Source organism: Excalfactoria chinensis, chromosome 3, assembly GCF_039878825.1.
Source record: "Excalfactoria chinensis isolate bCotChi1 chromosome 3, bCotChi1.hap2, whole genome shotgun sequence".
Classification (NCBI taxonomy): Eukaryota; Metazoa; Chordata; class Aves; order Galliformes; family Phasianidae; genus Excalfactoria; species Excalfactoria chinensis.
The window spans coordinates 89,763,750-89,785,457 of record NC_092827.1 but is presented as its reverse complement, the minus strand read 5'-3'; the positions used below and the strand labels follow the sequence as shown (position 1 = coordinate 89,785,457).

The 21,708-nt window shown below is 48.4% G+C and overlaps 2 protein-coding genes across 2 annotated transcripts; one reads left to right on the top strand and one right to left on the bottom strand.

Moving 5' to 3' along the window:
- Window positions 1–5,612: 5,612 nt before the first annotated feature.
- On the top strand, window positions 5,613–15,097 carry GALM (galactose mutarotase). The gene is made up of 8 exons (XM_072331904.1): window positions 5,613–6,124; window positions 6,697–6,851; window positions 8,361–8,567; window positions 10,011–10,092; window positions 11,534–11,675; window positions 11,750–11,924; window positions 12,087–12,195; window positions 14,522–15,097. Exons 1-7 carry the CDS (start codon window positions 5,626–5,628, stop codon window positions 12,162–12,164), a joined length of 1,338 nt encoding a protein of 445 aa, XP_072188005.1. The 5' UTR covers window positions 5,613–5,625; the 3' UTR covers window positions 12,165–12,195; window positions 14,522–15,097.
- On the bottom strand, window positions 12,978–20,803 carry SRSF7 (serine and arginine rich splicing factor 7). Its single transcript, XM_072331905.1, has 9 exons — window positions 20,655–20,803; window positions 20,206–20,386; window positions 19,880–20,056; window positions 18,924–18,998; window positions 18,736–18,837; window positions 18,431–18,484; window positions 16,223–16,267; window positions 15,580–15,615; window positions 12,978–14,559 (listed from the first exon to the last, which is right to left on the bottom strand). Exons 1-9 carry the CDS (start codon window positions 20,680–20,682, stop codon window positions 14,505–14,507), a joined length of 753 nt encoding a protein of 250 aa, XP_072188006.1. The 5' UTR covers window positions 20,683–20,803; the 3' UTR covers window positions 12,978–14,504.
- Between the last annotated feature and the right edge of the window lie 905 nt (window positions 20,804–21,708).

The window sequence follows — 21,708 nt, the reverse complement described above, 5'->3', positions numbered from 1 at the left end:
CTGTTTTTTACTTTATACACTTACTTTTTATTTTATAGTCTTGGCACACATGTTCTTTGCAGAGCAGATAAGCAGACAGCCATTCTGCAGTATTTCTCAGATGTGTGTGCAGCAGGGGCACGGCAGCAAACAGAACTGTGCTTGTCCACAGGCCTCTGATTGCAAGCTAATGTAGCAACACCAAAGATAAAAGTTCTGCTCTCACAGCTCTTGCCTGCTTATATGTTTGTTTGATTTTCACCGCTATTGTTTCCCTGGTTGCCAGCATTCTGTCTTGGATGAACAGTGAAACGTCTGCCTCTTCAGTACTTCCTGTCTCTGCTTAAGATCACCTTTCTCTGCATAAATACGAGGTACCGAATGTTCTCCAAGACACTGTAATGGAACTTTCACATCCTCATGTAGGATGGGTTTTCTGGTTTTGCTTCTTCTGGACAGTTTCAGGAAATAACTGCAGTTCTGAAATCTCTTCCTTTTGCTACCAAGCCGCCCATCTGTCAGCATGCCCAGAGGCAGAGATTCTGGAAGCATTTTTTGCTCCTAGGCGTTGCAAACCCCAGTGCAGAAGACATCATGACCCTGCATTTATCGTAGGCAACAGTTCCCAAAAACGAGCAGTGTTCAATTTGTGAAGTGGGTTGTTTCCCAGAATCACTGTTCAGTAAGCTCCTGTGAGCATCTACCAGAAAGGATATGCATTTCTAAAACAGACACTTCGTGATGTTATGTGGTTTGTGTCTTGCCCTTTGATGATGAAAACTTAACTGGAGCATTAGGTTCAGTGTCTAAGTGAGAGAACAGCTGAGAGCCAGATGCTTTCCCACAGGTTACTGCATTTTATTTCTAACTTGCTCCTCTTTGTCTCCTCCCATCTGGGATGGAGCTGTGCCTGTGGACTACCTTTCTTGTGGCAGGAAGAATTGGTGATGGGTATTGAACTGACTGACGAGCGAGACTGTCAGCACGATGGGCCAGGGTGTGGAGTAGAGGCTTCCACAGTCTAACACTGGGAGGAGATACTGCCTTCTCTGCACCAACCAATATCTTACAGACTTCCTTGCCTGGGCTTCCAGAGGGCCTGATTTGCTCAATACGGAGCAACCTTTCTGTAAACTCAATACATCTTATGCTTAATTATGCCACTGTGCTGTGTGTGGTGTATGAAGGTTCGTTTTATTGATTCACCTTAAAACGTTGCCCCTGTTGCAAAGCATTTTCTTCTGTCTAAATCTCGAGGACACCTTTTGAACCATTTCACCTTGCTGGCAGCAATAGCCATGTGTCAATCTGTTGTAACTTCCCTATAGCATAACTGTATCCACCTTTCCGGGCCCCCAAAGCAACACAGTAGCACACGGATTTTATCTCAACGGAAGGAGAGTAAGTGAATATTGCTTCTGTTGCATTGATTTTGCAAGGAAGGGAAAAAGAAAACAAAATAAATCCCACCGTTCTTTTTCCCTAACTGACTGCACCTAAACTCATGCCCATTAAATGGCTGCTGCTGCTGGCAGCTGAAGATGACAGTGTTGTGGTGGAGCGGGAGAAATCAGGCTCAGCGAAGTCGCAGTGGGTAGATACATGAGGTCAGCTTTCCCCCAGTACAACTTCAGCAAAACTGAGCAGGCACAGAAACCATGTGCATGCTACATCTAAATTTAGAGGGAGGCAAATCCACATGTCTACACGTGTGAAACAAGTTCTTATCAGTAGCTGCCTATGAGCCAAGTACAGCCGAAGGCCCAGTTTTGTCCTGTGGTTTCCCCAGACACCCTCCTCCCTGCTTCTCTGTATGTTGCTGCTGCTCAGACAGGAACTGTTTGAGTTTGCTGCCTTTAGCAGTCTGCAGTTCTTTTATCTCCATTTGGCATCTCCCTGCCAGTCGCCAATGCAGTCATGCACACATCTGAGAGCGAATTTTCTGGGACAGCACAGAGTTTGTGCAGTGATAGAAAATTCTTTCCCTGTTTGTTTTCTCTCTCCTTTCATCCTATATCCTCCTACCTCCTTCTCTTCCTCCTTTGCCACTCCCCATCTGCAAAAGCAAACCATTGCTCACTGCTGCTGATGGGGCTCCACACAGGCCATGTGCCGTGAGTCACAAACCTGACCACCATGCCCCAGCTTCTTGATGCAGGTGCATCTGACTGTTTCTCATGCCTCTTGCTCCTGCCTCTCCTCTGCCTCCTTGGCAGGTAGTGGAGCTGCCATGCCAGTCGGGCCTGGAGCCCCAAACTATCTATAGACTCACTGACTTCTCCAGAGCTGTGGGTCCATAGAGCATTTACTTCCCCCCAGTACTTTCGCCCATGAAAAAAAAAATGTGGAATGAAGCCAGGTTGGCCTGCTTGTCACCTTCCTGCTTGACTTGCTCAGGTGCTTTGAAAGCCCTGTAAGCCCCCACATGTTGCTATGTAGTGTCTCCTGCGCTAGAAGTTGCCTCAGTGTGAGCAGGCCCATAGCCTGTCAGCTTGCAGAAGCAGAAATGGAAACGGAACCCAAATCTTCTTCACCCCCGTCAGAAACCTCAGCCGCAAGGCCATCCTGCCATTTCATAGGCAGCTTTTAGTTCTGAACCTTTAGACCTGTGACACATCCTCTGCAAAGCTTAAATTCAAAAGTGAGCACAGAGAAAGGAAGGTCTGCCTCAGAGTTTGCAAGAATGCTCCCCAGCCCCCAGTGCTACATGGAAGTGTCTCTGGCTCCAGGCAGCCCACACAACAGCAAGTTGCAGGAGCTGCAAGCTATTATTTTAGCTCCCGATGAAGTAATTACTATAGCAACCGGCACATCCGAATGGCTCTTTAGCTGCTGCTGAGGCACAAACAGCTCGTGCACAAAGGCACATCTGAAACGTGCTGTGCGAGGAGTGCTCTTGGGTGGCTGTGTTTTTTGAAGAGCTTTCTGAAACACGTGTAACTGGCTGCTGATGAACGACCTCCAGAGCAACAGCAAGCCACAATCCTAAAATAACCTAATCGATGGCTCGGTGTGTTTGCCCCTGAAGAGATGAAGCACAAAACGGTGCAGGCTCCATTTTAAGGCTGTGTGCGGTGAAGCACCCAGCAGAGCTGAAGACGCGCTTGATAAACAGGCAATAAGATGGAGGAGGGGACATCTCCCCTTTTGTTCTGCCCACAGATGCAGACTCCCTGCAGCACCACTGTTGGCGCAGCTCCACCAGCTTACACAAAGTTTGTCAAAGAAAAGGGATTTAATTACAGGCTTGTAATGCTGGGAGGTGTAACAAGTGATGTTTGCCTTCTCTGCTGTGTCTATGCAGCCATCAGCCCCAGCAGAGCTTGTCTCTGGCTGCAGCGCTCATTGCTGCTGTAACCAGCAAACAAAAATAAATAAATGAAAGGAAATCAGCAATAACCTGAGCTGTCCTTGGGGACTTTTTCATTGCCGAGTCCTGAAGTCTTGCTCTGGATCACACATAAAATGAAAGCTGCATCTAAACTAAAGACAAAGACAATCGAGACAAAAGTATGGAAGGAAGCGTAGTTATGCAATGTGTTAAGAAGCATCTCAGGAGTAACCAAAACAGGATCTTGGGCAGCAGGTCCTGCACAACGGTGGATAAGAAACAGCTTCCGTGTCCAAAGAGCAACCAGTGGCCAACAAGGGAAACATGCAATAGGATAAATGACTGTGTCCCAGGGATGATTTTGCTGTGCCTGGAGTCAGTCATGGCAAGTGCACAGCAATGCCAGCTGAGTGTGTGTACTGTCAGAAATGTGGTCATTGGTCCTCATGTGGTCAGCTTGGCTTGGCCGTGCTCCCTGTTTCAGCTCCTCTAGAACCACACTGCCACAGCTTCTCCTCGTTAAAAACGTGTCTGCAAAATGAGAGGTCTGTGAGATCTCCTCCTCTGTTGCTTGCTAAAGTCATATAGAGAATGGTTTCCTTATTGTTTCAGATCTGTGGCTTTTTTGATACAAAACCGGTGCTAAAGTCTGGGTCAGAAGTGCTAAATCTGTTACTGAGCTTCATTTTGACAGTGCTGGTAGGAAAGGAGCTTGTAATTTGAATTTGGAAACACCTTTTTCTTCTTGTTAACTGACACCTCCTAAGCAAAGTCACTTTATTTTGGATTAAAAAGAAACAAACGTCTAAAAAAAGCACAAAACGAAAGGAATCCTAAGGAAACGGCACCATCATATGTAAAATGATGCTTCATTTCTGCCTTGCAATGCTGTATCTTCCCTGCAGGCATCTGGAATTTCCAACCTGCTGATCTCAGGGAGGTCTGATCTGTAGCCATTCTCATAATGAATTTATTTCCTGAGAGTGCGTGGTGCACTAAATGGCACCTCCCCCCCCTCCAAAAAAAAAGGTACTTTTTCATGTTAGGCATTTTTGCTGGGGTTCTGGTTGGTCCAAGGCTTTATTTCCAGTTCTCCTTTGCAACTGAAATCTCTTGCCCAGATTAGAGAAGCTGGACCATGCACATAGCCTGCCTTCGTGTCATGCCTATGTCAGCCTGCAGGGCCGCTTACAGTGGTGGAGCTGATAAATCATGGAACAGCAGAATCATCAAGGTTGGAAGAGATTTCAAGGCCAAAATTATCAACCAGATCCAACAAGTCACATCACTAAACCCACTTCCCTCAGCAGCACATCCACACATCTCTTAAGTGTTTCTATAGATGGGGACTCCATCACCAAATCCTTCGTGCACACCAGCATTTCCGCATTTCTGGGTTGCAAAAGGCTGATGCAATAACTGATGAGAGCAAGGGGAAAGAGTAGAAAACAGACAACGTACTGCCCAACTGTTTGCAAGAGCCTCAAAGTAGAGGGGTAACTGTTGTGGTCACTTTGCTGCAAGAGGGATGTGAACCCAAAGCCTAGGAGATGTGGAACAGCTTTTTGTGCACGCCCATCAGCTGTGGAAATGCCCGGCTGCCGCCATCAGACACATCCAGGCCTGGTGCCACATTGTTCTTACTGGAAGCAAAAGGAGAAAAATGAAAAGATCTTATTTTTGACCCTCGCTATAAGCAAAACTCTCTGCAGAAATGAAACATACCTTTCCTATAAAATAAGAGCAACCACAAAGATCTACTGCAGCTGCCTCCATCCCCATCTGCTGGGCACGGGACACCCGTGAGCAATCCTGTTGGCATCAAAGCCAGGCTCTTGGAACTGCCTTGCTCCAACACCGAGGGCTGCATTTCTCCTCTCCGTTACTCTTTCATGTACGATGTGTCCTTGTGCAGGATGGCATCTCTTCTGCTTTACCCACCAGCTTGAAAATCTGGTGCAGAGCTCATGAGCACATTTGTCTGTGGTATCACTCTCACACCTGCACGGTCTTAGATGTCAGGGCCATAAGGGTGCGGGAGGAAGCACCTGAACACAGCAGCCCGTGTTTTACTGCCAGCAGAAAGGCAGCACTGATGAAATACAGGTTGCATAACCACCCCAGGGAGGCTTTGTTTTGGGGGCAGTTTGGAAGCTGCGTGCTGTGTTGCCTGGAGGGAAGCACTTGTTGGAGATAAATTGAGAGACTGATTTCCCCTCCCTCCCCCCAAAAAATAAATAAATAAATAAATAAAAACCCAAACCCACCAACTGAAAACAGGCGCTCAGAAGAATGCATGCACAGATTATTTTCATATGCCAGTGTTTCTCCTGCACACTGAGGTTGCTTCCCCAGGGCAATTGGAAGCAGCATGTAATGGAGCGCAGGCCAGGGGCACGCACCTCCAAAAGCTCATTTTCCCCTCAGCGTGCACCCAAGCCTGCCAGGCAGCAACTGCACGCTGTGACTCCTCCCAGCTCTGCCACGCTGCAGGCAATCATGTGATTTTTAGGACTCTGCTCTCCATAACCCTCTTTGCTCCAGTCTCGGCCACCCTCACTTCCTCCTGGACTTCCTTCCCAGCAGCGGCGCAAGGACAGGACAGGGATTGGGGAGAGATGACGGAGGTGAAGAGAGAGATTTTCGGGCACATGCCCCAGGAGGATGGAGGAGGGGAGGTGGAGAAATTTGTGCTGCAGTCAGACAGCGTCAGAGTGGAAGTCCTGTCCCTCGGGTGCATTATCACCGCTCTGGAGACCAGAGACAGGGCCAAGCAGTTTGCAGACATTGTCCTGGGCTTTGACAAGCTAGAAGGTGGGTCTTAATCCATTTCCTTCCAAAACAAAACAAAACAACTCCAATAATAATAATAAAATAAAAAGAAGAAAGACATCAGACAAATGACTTGATTGCTCCTACTCTGTGATCTCCCCCTGAAGGCACCCCCAAATAATGGATTGTATCAGTGCAAAGTCCTGCAACCTGTCCTGGGCTTAGCAGTGGGTGTGGGGATGCTGGTGGCCCCGCACTGCAACATGCCCCTCTAACAGGTCTGCCTCATGGAGCTTCTCTGCAAATTTGTAAGCACTGCAAGTCTCCCCCTGAGCTGTTTCAATCAAAGGACATAGATACACACAATCATCTCAGTTGGCAAGTAACTTCAGGATCACCAAGTCCAACCATCAACCTGATTTACCGAGGCTTGGCACCAAACCACATCTCTCAGTGCCACATCTGCATGTGTGCTGTGTGCCCTGTGAAACGCCAGGATTGCAGCCCCCTGAGTAGTGCTGGGAGGAAGCTGAGAGGGAAATCTCTGAGCCCACATACACTGCCTGTCCTTCCCTGGTCCTTCCGCATGACAGCACTCTGCTTTCTCCATACAGGCTACACGAGGAAGCACCCCTTCTTTGGAGCTGTGGTAGGCCGTGTTGCCAACAGGATTGCCAAAGGGAAGTTCACCATGGATGGAAAAGAGTATCAGCTGTTCCTTAACAATGGGCCAAACTCACTGCATGGAGGAGCCAGAGGCTTCGACAAGGTGAATGTTGGGTTGGTGGGTCCCATGGCTTTCAGCACACAGCCTCCAGGATCATGGCAAAGAGATATGATGTCTTTCCTCCTGGCCCTGCAGGACTTTCTGGTGGTTACTGAGTTGGATCAGCCCCCCCGAAAGTGCTGTACATGCAGGAATGAGAGGAAGACAAGATTTTGCTGTTTCAGCAGCCACAAAGTGCTTGGCTTTGCCCGGGTGGCCTGTGTCATCCTCAGCTGCCACACGCTGTTCTACTGTGGCAACACTGACCATGCAGAGGCCTGTGGTCAGACCTGGGGCAAACAAGATGCGATAGCTCTTGGCTGTGACTATCATGGTCACCTTCTCAGCTTTTCATAATCCTGCAGACCTCAGTGATCAACAAGTGGCCTGATGACATGGAAGCTTGCAGCCTTGCTTTGTGCTGGCGATACTTGATCACGTTGCTGGGGTACTGGAAAACTTCAGAAAAATAACTCTCCTAGCTTTAAAAATATGCTCACACTTGCCGACCATCAGTAGATTTCCTTTGGCGAACTGAAGTAGAAACTTGAACTATTAAACCACAGAGTCCCACGGCAGTGGGAGCTGCAGCTGAGCTGTACTTGGTGCAGGAGTGCATAGCAGGAGCCACTCCACAGCCTGGTTATCATATTTGGCCATCTCGGTTCCTGCACTGGATGAAGATGTTGCAATTTTACAAGTCCTCTCCAGCTGTGAACTCTGCACAAGGCATGAAAACAGTCATTCCCTCAGAGGCATGATCCAGCTCCTGCCTCTAGTTCTGTCTTCTTTGTCTAGAAGCAATTATCCCTTAGCTGCAAATCTCCAAAGACTCAGTGCCATACATCAGATACCACTTAGCCTAGCACAGATTATATTTACATTGCTATCAGTGCCCTAGTAGCCAGCCTTGAGTTAGCCCAGGAAAGGCAGCTGATGAGCTGATGTTGCCTACCAAAGGATCCACAGGAGGGGGAATAGATCCAACCGCAAAGCAAAACCAACCTGATCTCCTTCTATGATCAAGTGACCCATCTGGTGGATGAGGGAAAGGCTGTTGGTGTTGTCTACCCAGACTTCAGCAAAGCCTTTGACACTGTCTCCCACAGTATTCTGCAGAAGCTGGCAGCCCGTGGCTTGGATGGGTACACTCTTGGCTGGGTAAGGAGCTGGCTGAAGGGCAGGGACCAGAGAGTGGTGGTGAATGGAGCTAAATCCAACTGGCTGCCGGTCAATGAGTGGTCTCCCCCAGGGGTCACAGAAAACCCTGTTTTCCTTGGTCACGCGGAGCCAACAAGCTAATGTCTGTGTTTCTACCACTTCTCTTTTTTTTTTTTTTTTTTTTTCTCCAGCAGGAGGATGTTGGGTTGGTTGGTTTTTTCCTAGGAGAAAGAGCAGAGATGATCAGCAGAAACCTTTGTCTCAGAGCACTCTTCCCCATGTGCCTTTTGTCCCATGTGCACCCCAGCCTGGGAAAGGGGCACTACTCTTCCTAACACTTTGTCCTTGCAGGTTCTCTGGAGCCCCCAGATCCTCCCAAATGGCGTCTGCTTCTACAGACTCAGCCCTGATGGTGAGGAGGGCTACCCCGGTGAGCTGAAAGTCTGGGTCACCTACACACTCAACGGCAGTGAGCTGGCTATCAACTATCGAGCCCAGACCAGCAAGAAGACACCCATCAGCCTGACAAACCATGCATACTTCAACCTGGCAGGACAGGTAGGTATGGGAAGACCCAACCCCACAGAGAGACTGTGCAGGGCTGAAGAAGCCCAGGCACGCACAGGGAAGGGCTTTGTGTGGGATTGTTGGGACCAGCATGGTGGCCTCACCTGTCAAATCCTGCTGGCAGGAGACGGGGCAGGGGAGGCTAGCACTGACTGCTTCAGGACGTTCCCAGCACCTAGCATATGGAAGGAGTGTTTTCAGCAAAGGAGAAAAGGGAACTCAGAAAGATGGTGACTCATGGGGACAAAGTGATGATGTCCCAGCCTACAAGCTGCAAAAGGACCTCACGTAGACCTCAAGCAAGGCTGCGTTATCCCAGTGCTTTGTGAACACAGCCACCCAGTCATGAACATTACCCCTTCTTTTGTTTGCAGCTGGGTAGTTATGCCCCCTCCTGGTTGTAGACCATTGGAAAGATTACACAGGAGGTGCAGAATTGGCATCTCCTACTGATGGACTGGTATTTTTGGCTGGCCTCTAAGAATCCCTTTGAGAGAATGTACTGAAACCCTTGTCTGGAGGCTGCAGCTGAGGCCAGTCAGCATAGCAGCTAAAGACCCAGGTCAAAATGGGAACAGAAACATCATGGAGAAAGGATGTGACACGGCCAGAGTTGTACCGTGCGGCATCAGTGAGATGCAGAGCAGACCCACACTGATAGGCACTGCACTGCAGCTGCACTTTGGTCTCCTGCACCTTTGTATTTATAACTTGGCTTGAAAGAAGAGGACCTGGGCAAATAAATATTGCTGGGCTAAGGGCACAGGACAGGAAAGCATGTTAGAGACCTGCAAAAGCATTAGTGAGAAGCATTCCAGCTCTTCTCTGCAGGTTTGCTCATGATGTTGCTCTAAAAAAATAGCAGTGCAGTTATTAGCTTGCTCTCAGATTGTTCTCCATACAATAGAACATACATGTATGTAGCCAAACAGCAATATCAACACCTGTGGAATGCAGCTTGGGCATATTTCCAGAGGAGCGGGAGACCTTTGGGCATGAAACTGCTGCTCAGATTAGACAGTAACGTGCAGGTTCAGCTTCGACTTTGTTCCTCTTCCTGCCCAGCAAATCCCTTGCCAGCATCCCTGGGGCTGCCAGGGGGCAAAAGGAGCATAAGACATGAGGCAGGAGCACAGGCTGCACTTCCCACTGTGCTTGCTTCCTCCCCCTTTTTGCCTGCTGCTATATGCTGGCACGTTTAGGCTAGCCAGCTGGCAGTGTGTTGGTGCTTGGCAAGGTGCAAGTTGAGGCTGATAGCCCTATGGAAGAGGTCCCACGCAGCCTTTCACCCATGCTGGTAACTCGTCCTCTAATGAGGACAAGGTGGGAATGCCCAGGATGCCCCCCAGTCTCTACAAGATCAGCTGCAGCATCACCACACCTGGGTGTCTGAAGAGCCCTGCAGGAATGCCAGTATTTCCCTTCCCCCCACAGGGCTCACCTGACATCTACGACCACGAGATTTCTATTGCAGCGGATTCCTACCTGCCTGTGGATGACACCAAGATACCAACCGGTGGGTGACATGTAGAGGAGAGGGCTTCACAGATGGGGGCTTGTACAGAGCTTGGCTCTTCCAACCTCCTATAGCGGGATGTTCTATGGAATAACGTGGTCTTACTTCCACAAGATCAGCCCATGCCTAAGCAGGAGAGTTCTTGGTGCCTGGATCCTGGCCTTGTCCCTCCTGCAGGAGCTGGCCATCCTCCCATCTCCACAGAGGGACAGGGAGCAAGCACTGAGCGTGCAAACCCAGTGCTTTTCTTTCTTGGCTGTAACATTCAGAAAGAGGAAAGCCTGTGAAGGAAGACAGCGCATTTTGCATGCTAAGCAGGTTAATTCAATGAGGGTGACACTGCTGTTTTCTGTGGCCTCAGAACATAGAAGCAGGCTGGCAACTTGTTGTACTCCGCCTTGATTTGGGGCTGAAATGGAGAAAACAGCTTCCTAGTTGTTGGTTTGGGTTTTTTTGTTGGCTTGTTTTTCCCACCACTGCTTCTCCCCACCAAAGATCCTGCCTCCAAGTCAAACAATCCAAGCAAGCTGAGGCAGAGCGTGCATTCCTGGTGCCCACTCCAGCACGCTCCTGTTACGCTGTGCAAGCAACCGCACTCAGCTCCAACAAAAGCCAGCCTCAGTGCAAAACAGGTCCCACACCAGGTGTGATGCAGGAGGTGGTTACCTTTAGGAATTAGAAGCATTATTTGACAAAAAGGGAAAAAGAAAAAGACATCTGACCTTGAGATGAAAGAAGCTTAAAAAACAAAGCAAACAAGGAAGTTTTTTAGCTAGAAGTCATGTTATGCCTGCATTTACCACTGCTTGCACCTGGAGGAGCAGACCTGCCAAGCTGCAGCAGCTTCTGCTCAGCCTGGCGTGTTGCTAAGCTGGGAAAAACTCACTGCTGTAGCAAACCCGCTGCCCTGTTTCTCCCTGCTGCTTTTGTGGTGGAGCTGTTTCCACCAGGGCACTGCCAGGCTGGGTTCAACAACACTTCTTCTGGAGGGTTAGCAATTCATTGCTTTTGCATCTTAATTGCAGCTAGCTCTCTCCCCAGCTTCTCACAGCACCTGCCCAAAGCTTTGTGTAACCATCGCCCCTGAGGCTGATAAAACTGCATACGGCTGTAGCTCCAGAGGCACAGATGAGATTTGTGCAACTATTAAGCACAGACTGCTCACATGCAACAGTGCTGTATTTTACATCAGTGCCTAAATCAAAGTGGCTTGTGTTGTTTTTTTTCCTCAAGGTGTTTTCCTGCTCTGCAGCTGTAAAAGCGCTCCTCTTAGGTAGGCTCAGAAGCCACACGAGCGTGCTGCTTGTCACGGGGAGCCTGATGGTTTTCAGGGTTTGCAGAGCAGAAGCGGTGCAGAGCTGGAGCAGAGGCTGTGCCTCAGCCTAGCACAGCTTCTGGTGCGCTGGGTGCAAGCACTGACGCTGCTGCTCTCCTGGCCTAGGGGAGGTGGCTGCCGTGCAGGGCACTGGCTTTGACCTCCGTCAGCCGGTGCAGCTGGGGAAGCACCTGAAGCAGTTCCACCTGGATGGCTTTGATCACAACTTCTGCCTGCCGCTGGGGCAGGCTCGGCGCCTTGTAGCCAGGTAAGGCTGGGAGCCCTGAGGGTGCCCCCGAGGCACCAGCATCCACTCGCTCACCCACAGCATCTTCTCGGCAGGGCTCACCACCCGCCCAGCGGCAGGACCATGGAGGTTCACACCACCCAGCCTGGCCTCCAGTTCTACACTGGGAACAACCTGGATGGCTCTCTGAAGGGTAAAGGCGCTGCTATCTACCCCAAGCACTCAGCTTTCTGCCTGGAAACCCAGAACTGGCCTGACGCTGTCAACAAGGTGAGCCACTCGGGGCCTGTGGCTTCTGGGTCCAGTTGGAGAGCTATGAGAAGTGCCCAGGGTGGGGAGATGCCTGGGGTACTGCTCCAGGAAGGCTGTGGGGACACGGCCCTCCCTGATGCCACCACGCTCACACCGCGGTGCTTACTGCCTCTTCTCTAGCCTCACTTCCCCAGCCCTCTGCTCCTGCCCGGGGAAGAATACAACCACACTACCTGGCTCTGCTTTGGCACTGCCTGAGGAGAGAGGCCAGTTCCTGCTGCAGGAAGGGGTAAGCATCTCCAGCACGTTCCCTCGTAAACCCTGCAGGTCACAGATGTTGCTTTGGAGCTGCCCCAAAACCTGCCTTGGAAGCTTTCTTCTTCCCCTCTGTATTCTTTGCACTTCTAACTCCACTGCTGTCCTGTCTCTACACTGCCCTCACCCTTTCCACAGCCTCACTGCTGCACAACAGGTTTTGTTCCACAGAAAATTGCTGTGAGAACAGCATTTAGGGACACATCCTCCCAGAGCTCGACCTACAGCAGGGGACTGGTGGAGACGTGGCTCAGCAGCCACTCATGAGAGCATCAGCTAGTCTCAAGACAGCACTAGAGGCGCTGGCTGTTGCTTAGCTGCACAGAATTGCCCCATAACTCAAGGTCTACTAATCCAAGGGTGCCCTGCAATCACAGCCAACACATACAGCCTTGTGGAGGGAAGGGCTGCTGGGTTTACACCGGCCCACTGCCAGCTCCTCTGGCTTAACTATTTGAATCCAATAGCAATAACTGCACAAGAGCATCTTCCACATACCCCGCCTGCAGGAATGAAGCAGAAGCCCCAAGGATGACTCGAGCCCAGAGTGGCAGCAGACACCCTAGCACTGTACTCATTTTTGGGCATGGGATTTGTTGCTGCCCCTTCACCCCACTGCAGTGCTTCCTTTTCTTCACATCAGGCCACAGCAGCCAGCAAAGCTGCCCCGACAGCACAGCCCTGTCTTCTCACACAGGGACCCATCTTCCATGGTGTCTCTGGGCACTGAAAAACAGGTACCAGTACGGCCGTCGTGTCAGTCTGCAGGTTTATTAGGGAGTAGATTTACCTCACGAGTACAGAAGAGAAAAAAGCTGGTCAAATTCCAGAGCAGCAGCATACACGTGCTTCTCACCAGCTGTGCTATGAGCTGGGCAGGCAATACACAACCAACAAGCATTCCAAGCACAAGTCCTAGGCTCCAGGTATTTCTGACAAGTCATTCCAGGGCAGCATCTGTGCCACCCCACCACTCCTCTGGCAGAACATTATCGAGTATTGCTAGAATACAGATCACTGCATCTGGCCAATGGAACACTGGGTTTCACTGCTAAGCACCACAGCGGTGTCCACATGGACACCAAGCACAGCAGGATGATGGATGAAGGCCAAACACTGCAGTAGCAGGACAGTACGTTTGGCTTCTGCACTATTTAGTCCAAGTGCCACAAACGTGTTATTAACAGGCAACCAGGTTAAGAAACAATAGTTCTTCACTTTACCACCAAACCTGCCATTTGTTTCTGGTAGATCTCCCATCACAGGATAAAAAAATAGATTAATAAAATGTAAGTCAGCTTTTTTTCCCCTCCAACCATTTGTTTGCAGTCTAACACTGTTTCCAGTCTTTCGCTGTGATCTGTGTCAACAAAGCGCCTTATCATGCAATTCTTGACTACAGGATGAGGACAAGTACAGAGTGATAGAACTAGGTACAAATCCTTCTGTCTCCCAAACACACGCACCCTCAGAAAGCAGCCCACACCACCTTACCTCTTCCCCCACAGAGGGAAAACATGCTTTGAGACTCCTGGAGTTTTCTTTATACGAGTAGACAGAACAACAACGCAACAAGCCGAGGAAGCGCCCATGTTATCATTGCTATTTGTTATCATCAGAACATTGTATATGTCTAGATGTTTCTGCAGATGTTATTCACTTAAAATAAGTGTTTTGAATGAAAGCTTACTGTTTGATTTTTAGAATCGCACATTACAACCGCTCAAGTGCCAAAACGAGCACTGCAGAATAATCAGATCAATGAGAAAAATGGATGCCCACTAAAAGCAACAAAAAAGAATACGTGAATTTTTCACCATCTGCAGACAGAGGAGTTAAGTCCCGTCTTAAAGGAAAGCAGAAAGAGATCCTTCCATCAGCTGATCCAACAGCAAGTGTGAAGCGACCAGTTTGAGAGGACACTGTTAGCCATTCCCGCCTTGGACATCACCCATCCGTGTTCCATGGCACACAGCTACAAGTACCCCAAGTTAACAGAAGCAGCAGGGTTACTACAGAGAAGTTTTAGTTAAAAATACACATTTTATTTCAATGTGCCGATAAAAAAAGTCCCACATTTTCATATGACAGTTAGTTAATTCATACAATAAAAAGAGACCTGCGCTAGTCTATTGGTGTGACTAACTCAGAAGACCCAGATCATGCCAAATTTTAATTGATATACTCTTCTATCTACATTCTTACATTTACAAAGACACCACAAAATCCCTTATAATAATGTAAGCAAAATAACTTTCTTCCTAAAAGGTTAAATTCATAACTTTAATCCATTCTTTCAGGGCTTGCGCTTCTTTGAGGGCTTCCTGATGGCGAACGACTGAAAGGAAAAGAACCTGCAGTTAACATTTCAGCAGCGATCCTGATCACAAACATGGGAAGAAGCTCAGGAGGATACCCGGACTACTCCACAACCCTTCAGGCACTGTCTTGTCTTGTTTTCCTACATAGAATAACCAATTCTCGTCGACAAAATAAGTAGCTAATGATGAGACAATACATTCATTTTTTACGTCCAACTTTGCTGTGTTTCTCTACTGCTCTTTTTGTATCTGAATTGTACAGCTCATCTAGTTTCAACCCCCTGCTGTGTACAGGAGCGCCAACCACCAGCCCAGGCTGCCCAGTCACATCCAGCCTGGCACTGAATGCCTGCAGGGATGGGGCATCCACAACCTCCTTGGGCAACCAGTTCCATGTGTCACCACTTTCTCCTAATCTCTAACCTAAACCACTCTGTCTCAGTTTAAGACCATTCCTCCTTGTCCTATCACTATCCATCCTCATAAACAGTAGAAGAGAAATTCTAAAAGCATGTAAAAATAATTTAAAATATAGCTGCCTATTCTGGCACACGCTACATGTATGTCCACAGACAGAATTATTTACCAGCATTTTGGGGGAAAAAGAAACCCTATAAGCAATAGCAGTAAAATCAACGGGCTCAACCTCCCCTTCCCAACTGTTACACCAGGTTACTCCAGTCTACATCCACAGTCCCACTGCAGCTTTTAATGAGACTCAGAGCTGCATCCCACATTTATTCTGTTTCAAGCTCACCAGCAGAAAGTGTCTGTGCAGTAAAGAACTAGTGAACTCCTAGTTAACACAGGAGCAGCCAGAGGCAAGGCATCTAACCAGCACACTGAGGAATTGCTTATTCCTGCAGCTACATTACTGCACATCAAACCACAATCATGTTATCTCTGGCAAAAGATCTCAGAAAAATACCTTCCCGGTATTTTCCTACAAGCTGCACTCACACTCCTCAGCAGACAGCACTGCAGACACTAAAATGCCAGTTCTACAGTGGGTGTTACTAGCAGGGAGACCAACATACCTTCTCTTTGGAGACGGTGATCGGGACTTTGACCGACTGTCAAAACAAAACACAATCGTTGCAGTATAGAGTCATAACACACACACACACAAACGAAACAACCAACCAACATGCAAACCACCACAACAGCACAGCAATGGAATTACTATGGGATTCTAGACAGAAGCTCTTGAAGCTTTCTCATCAGCTTTCACACTGGGGATATTCTCCATTCATTTAGTATGGAGACTGCATCTATGCAACTATCTTCAGTGGAGAAAACAGGAAAACAAGGGGTACTACGGGTGAGGCATTGAGAGAAAACAAAGCAGTCAAAGATTCCTTTAATTCAGAAGCATTAATAAAACCTTTTATCTGATGGTTGGGAGAATAAAACAGAACTGAGCACAACACAAGCAAGCAAAACAGTACTGTGCCAGAAGCTGCAAAGAGTTACTAGAAAACAAAAAAGATGGATAAAGAACATACTGCAATTGCCCACAGAGGAAATTTTACAATGACAGTCATATCTGAAATGGATTAATTGGGCACTCATGTTTCAGGGACTTTTTTTTTCTCTCTAGAGGACCAGAGGCTTTGTTAATCACATAACAACAACACTGAATTCTAGATGCCACCGTAGGCTTCATCTCTGTATGCTCACCTCTTAGCCGGCGTGCCAGATTTAGATCTGCCGTGAGACCTAGACCTACAACAAGAAGTAAAAACAGCTCAGCAAGAAAGCCAGCAGCATGTGTATCACCACATTCAAGACAGCAAGATTCACAGTAAATATGTAAGAACCATAATGCTGAGTGCAGACAATGCTGGAAACTCACAGGGTTTCTGCTACCTAACTCTCAGAAGAAAGCTTTCAAATGGATGCTGCACACGTTACTCTGGACTTTGGTCCTAGGCTGATAGCTTATGCATGCTGATGCAAGAGGCAGGAAGCACCTGAAGCACCCAAGTTCAGAGCAGTATCTCCACACTGCTTGGAAAACACCAGGCTTTAAACTCGCAAGTGTTATTAGCCTTGAGCAACAGCTACCACTACAGCTGAAACTAGCTGCAGGCAGTACGCTCCTACAGATGCCTTCTTCTCAGCATACTTCATCTTCTGTATGCACCTGACAAAAATAGTCTTTCCGATCCATCAAATTAAAGCACTGTGAAAAGGCTGCAGAAAACACCAGCCTTTTGGAGATAAAACTGCTGCAGCGGTACACTAACATCACTTACAAGAACTGAAATTTGTAAGTTCCCAAAGGAAGTGTTCTACTTTCCATATCCATGGCTTTCCATTAGTGCTTCCAGATGTACGCTTTGATGCTGTCAGTCCAGCAAACATCACGTAATACTTTTTCAGTCCTTCTTCCCTATGAATCAAAAGTCTGTCTCTGGGTGTTTTGCATTCCTTTCATTCTTCAAGAAAGAAATTCTTTCAACAGCCTGACATGTAAATTTAACATTGACTTCAGTATAAATTAAACACAAAAGTTTTGCCATCTCTCTGTACTTCTGTGTATGAAATTTCCTCCATCTCAGTCACTAGATTACTAAGAAATGTGTCACAATGTAAAGTTTGCACAGCGCTCTTTACACCATAGAAAACAATCCTGCTGCTAACAAAAGCAAAACAATGGTAATAAAATAACCAACAGAATTTTCCCCTTGGGAGCTCCGCTGACTTTAGCTACTTTCTGCTCATCATGCTCAGAGAACAGGGATGAGCCACAGTTAAGTCACACTGCAACAGCTGGTATTAAGATTCAACAGACTTTAGCAAGAGGGAGAGAAAAAGTGCATTTAATCAGTGCAAAGGCATCACTCTGCTACCTCGGGTAAATTCCCTTCTCTTTTCACTAGGTTCTAAACAGTCTGCGTGAGTTTTTGCTCTTAGCTGAGCCATCTTCTAGTCTTCATCTCCTCACTCCCTAGGAATTCCTGTTACAGCTCTCCATACCACTCCTCAGAAAAGCCTCTACAGTACCACCTTTTAATAATGAAACCTTCACCCCCAGCTGTGGATTCTTACAGTTAATCCATCTGAAGATTCCTGTTTTGGTTTTGTTTGTTCACCACTGCCTACTGTGTTTCTTATGTCTCAGAGCAGTCATTAAAGCAGAACAGCAGACCAAGGAACGGTGGGCAAAGAGCAGTCTCCAGTGAACAAGGTAGGTACCTGAAGACATCCGGGTCACCTATGCCACCATGTATCTGACAAGCTCTCAAGAAACATGCACTATGTTCACTTGGCATGAAATCAATAAACCACAACGTTTAGGAGGATTAATGGCATCCTGTATTTCTCTCAAATCTGGTATCATTCTAAAGGTACACAGGATGGTACAAAATAACTTGGCATAGTGTTTATCACACACTTAATTCAGCTACTGCAAAGTGACACTCGTAAATGAAGTACTCGAGACAGCTGGAAACAGCTCCAACTGCACCAGTAGTATGTCCTACAGCACTTTCCAGGTTACATGCATTACATACGTGTTAACAGAAGGACACCCCAATATCTGACAAGCATCTGGAATAATCCAGAGTTTCTTATGTACTACAACAAAGCCAAAGAAAAGAAATCATCAGATAAATTCTAGATGTTTGCTATGTTAGACAACTAAGAATGCAAACTGATCACCATAAGGACTAGATATTGCCAGCGTGTTAAACACACACACACGCCAACAAACTGACACACTAAGTGAGAGAAAGTACAGTCTTCTGCACTAGTCTATAAAAGCTTCAGAACCCTGAGTTACCAGAGGGAACATCTGCTTTTTCCTAAAAATGTTAACATCTGTCAGAAAAACTCAACAGCCTCAACTAACTTTACTACGTAACCCTCAGCCACGTAACCTACCTGCTTCGGGGCCATGTAACAGATCTGGATCTCGACCTTGATCTTGATCTCGACCTGAAATGAAAAAAATGATCAAAGACTGTTAGAGCACTACATAATGTCTACACATTGAAACATAAATCCTGCATGACCGTTTGACATTTCAGGCATCAAAATTAAACACTGAATATGCAACTCGCTAAGATCTCAAAACCTACCAGGATTATGATAGGTTTAACTACAACTATCAGACTAAGGATACATCTAGAAGTTTCTGAAACAGCAACAAAGACAAAACTGAAAACTTCTAAGAAATTATTCATTACCTTGATCTCTTCAAGGAACCTGAGCGGGACCGGCGTGGAGACACAGACCTAGACCTACGAGGTGAAACCGACCGTGACCTACGATAGGAAGCAGATCTGGACCTGCAAAAAAGTCAATTAAAGTTGTTTAGTTGCAGAAACAGCTCTAAACCAAACAAAGAAACAAAGTGAGGCAAACATGAGCATACCTCCTACCACGACTACGACTGCGTGAGCGAGAATATCTCCTCCCTCGGGACCTGGAGCGGGATCGAGACCGGGACCTGGTTTGAGGTTGGAGAAAACAGGTATCAGAAAACAGCCTCAGTCAACAGTGCTTGTGAGGCCCTGCTGAAGTCAAAACTTTCAGACAACTAAATAACTAGCATCTGTCAGTTGGAAAAAATGCCTGGGCCTACTTGTCTTGAGCATTTTTACTACCTAGAAAAATGTTAAAAGCTGAATTACATTGCAGAATTACATTAGAATAAAAAAATACTGTAATGCGTATTTAAAATAAACCTTGCAAGTTTGCAGGTCGACCCTCTTTGGCCCAAGGTCTAGCAGATCTAGACGATCTAGAAGTATCTATAGCCGATCGCTGCATCTAGGTGTTCTCTTCAATCTAACGACGATCAAACTGACAGCCCAATGAGCCAGGGTGAGGCTTGATTGACGCAAGAAGATTTTTCTAGCTGGGAATGTGGTCAATCTGGTGTTCCTCTTTCTAAACCGGAGGGGGGGGCCCCAATTGAAAGCCAAATTTACTGTTACGGCGGTCACCGTCTCAAATTTTCTGCCCTTAAAGAATAAGGTCGAGCTAGGTGGAGATGGCTCGAGGGGATCTGGCCTCTTATGCTGATCACCTCAAGGTCTAGGAGGATCTTAAGTGTCGGATTTGCAAGGCGCCTCAGCATGAAATCTTAAGGCTCGTGACATTCTGAATCAAGGCGACTGACTCAAACGAAGAAACCTGAAAGGTTTTGACCAGGTTGATTATTAAGATAGCAACATTTGATAGAAATATCAACATAACGTAATATACACCTATACATTTAATCTAGAATTAAAGTTTAAAGAAAATTGGTGTAACATTCTGTTCTTTGCTAAGAAGCGCTACACAGTGAACCGGCGATGCAACCCCGCCACTCCATCCCGCCCGTACCTGCTCCTCCTCCGGCGGCTGTAGCGGTGGCAGTCGTAGGCATAGTGGCCTTTCTCACCACACTCATAGCATCTGTCGTTGGGGTCAAAGGGGCGCCGCGCAGGAGGCCTGTCGTAACGGGAGCGCCGGGGCATGCCCGTCGACACTTCCACTCGCACCCTGGAGCCACAGATCACCCTGCAACAAGTCCACGATTCCCCCAAGTTAAATGCTGACGGCTTACGGCAGAACTACGAACAGGAGAAGAACCGGCGGCCAAACCCCGATTCTCTCTCCAGTCTAAAAAACGACAGTAGCTCCCGCCGACACGTGGAACGCTCACGTACTTCCCATCGAGTCCACGGACAGCGTCTTCGGCATCCCTCGGGTCTTCGAACTCCACGAAGGCGAACCCCGGCGGGTTCCTGGCGATCCACACGGTTCTCAGCGGCCCATAGTAGCTGAAGGCTCTCTCCAGCTCGCCTTTGCCCGCGCCCGTGCCCAGGTTCCCCACGTACACCTTGGTCTCTGCGTGGGGAAGCAGGGGGTCAGGGCCGGGGCCGCCATCTTGTCCGCGCCGCCCGTTCCCTCCCGCCCTCAGCACGGCGGCGGCACGCGCTGCCTCCCCCCCTTCCCCCGGCCGCTGACGCAAAATGGCGGCGGCCGCCTCGTCTCTCCTCTCTCCCTCCTTCCTCTCCTCTTTCGCCGACGGCTCCGCTCTCCTCGATAACCCTCCCCCGTCCCACGGACGTCCGCCGACTACATTCCCCTCCACCCCGCCGCCCGGGGAGCTCACCGCCTCCATAGCGGCCGTAACGCGACATCCCAACGGCTCCGCCAAACCGCCGCTCCGCGTCGCGCACGCGCCTCCCCTCCTCTCCGCTCTCTGCCCGCGGCCCTCAGGCGGCGCATGCGCGCGGGGCGGCGGCGGGCGCCGGAGGGCAGGGCGGGAAAGCGGCCGTTGCTGTGGAGACGGCAGTTACGGCCGTTATGGCCTGAGGGGACGGAGCCTGGGGGGGGTGGGCGGTCCTTCGTGCTTAGTTCTTCAGGAGGACAATTAAAGATACCGTGAGACCAACGAGGAAAGAAACAAAAGCGACACGAAAACCAGCACAGGCTGAAACTAAACGATAAATAAAACTGAAGATGCTTGTTTGTTTTTTGTTTTTTTTCCCAGTAGTGGCTTTGAAGCAAACCCAATCGGATCCAGAAAGGCACCTGCTGGGTCTCTACGTTAAAAAGTGGGAGGACTAAAACGCGCAATCCTTAGGTACCTGCATGTGAAAGCACAACACGTTCCTTCTTTCCACTGCTTTTCTCTCATTCAGGAGTTAGGATTTCCCACTGATGCTCGTGCTTACAGTGAGAACAACCACATTTGCTGATCTCTGTGTTCTTAATAAATGGAGAGCAAGCAGGAGCTGAGTAACCTCACTGACTCCTTCCTAACCTATTCAACAAACAGCGCCGGGCTGGAGTTGGAAACTTCACAAGAAGAAACAAATTACCCCTGTAAACCTGCAGAATACCAACTACCTCCCTTGGTATATTTGTATTTTCTGCTAGGATCACGACATTTCCGTCTGTACAGCTTTTCATTAAGCGGTCTGAAAACGCTGAGCTGTTCAGGAGGTTGGAACGGCGGGGAGCTCCTCACGTTTGCAGCTGCACAGAGAAGCTTGCTAAGAGAACTCACTGAAGGCAGCTGAACAGCAGGGAGCAAAGCTGCCGCGATCCTTTGCCGCTTGGCCTCTCGGCTGTCATCCGCAACACGACACTCCGACTCCGAGCGGCTCTCAGGCTCCGTGCTTTCAAACGAGCCGCGCGGGGGGGACGGGCTGGCGGCAGGA

Coding starts and splice junctions, on each gene's coding strand:
- SRSF7 (XM_072331905.1), bottom strand. CDS start 20,682: ATGTCGCGTTACGGCCGCTATGGAGGCG. Junction 18,999..19,879: donor AGCCGCCGGAGGAGGAGCAG/GTACGGGCGGGA, acceptor ACCTCAAACCAG/GTCCCGGTCTCGATCCCGCT. Junction 15,616..16,222: donor TCTGGCACGCCGGCTAAGAG/GTGAGCATACAG, acceptor TTGTTTTGACAG/TCGGTCAAAGTCCCGATCAC.
- GALM (XM_072331904.1), top strand. CDS start 5,626: ATGCCAGTGTTTCTCCTGCACACTGAGGTTGCTTCCCCAGGGCAATTG. Junction 10,093..11,533: donor TGACACCAAGATACCAACCG/GTGGGTGACATG, acceptor CTCCTGGCCTAG/GGGAGGTGGCTGCCGTGCAG. Junction 11,676..11,749: donor GCTCGGCGCCTTGTAGCCAG/GTAAGGCTGGGA, acceptor TCTTCTCGGCAG/GGCTCACCACCCGCCCAGCG.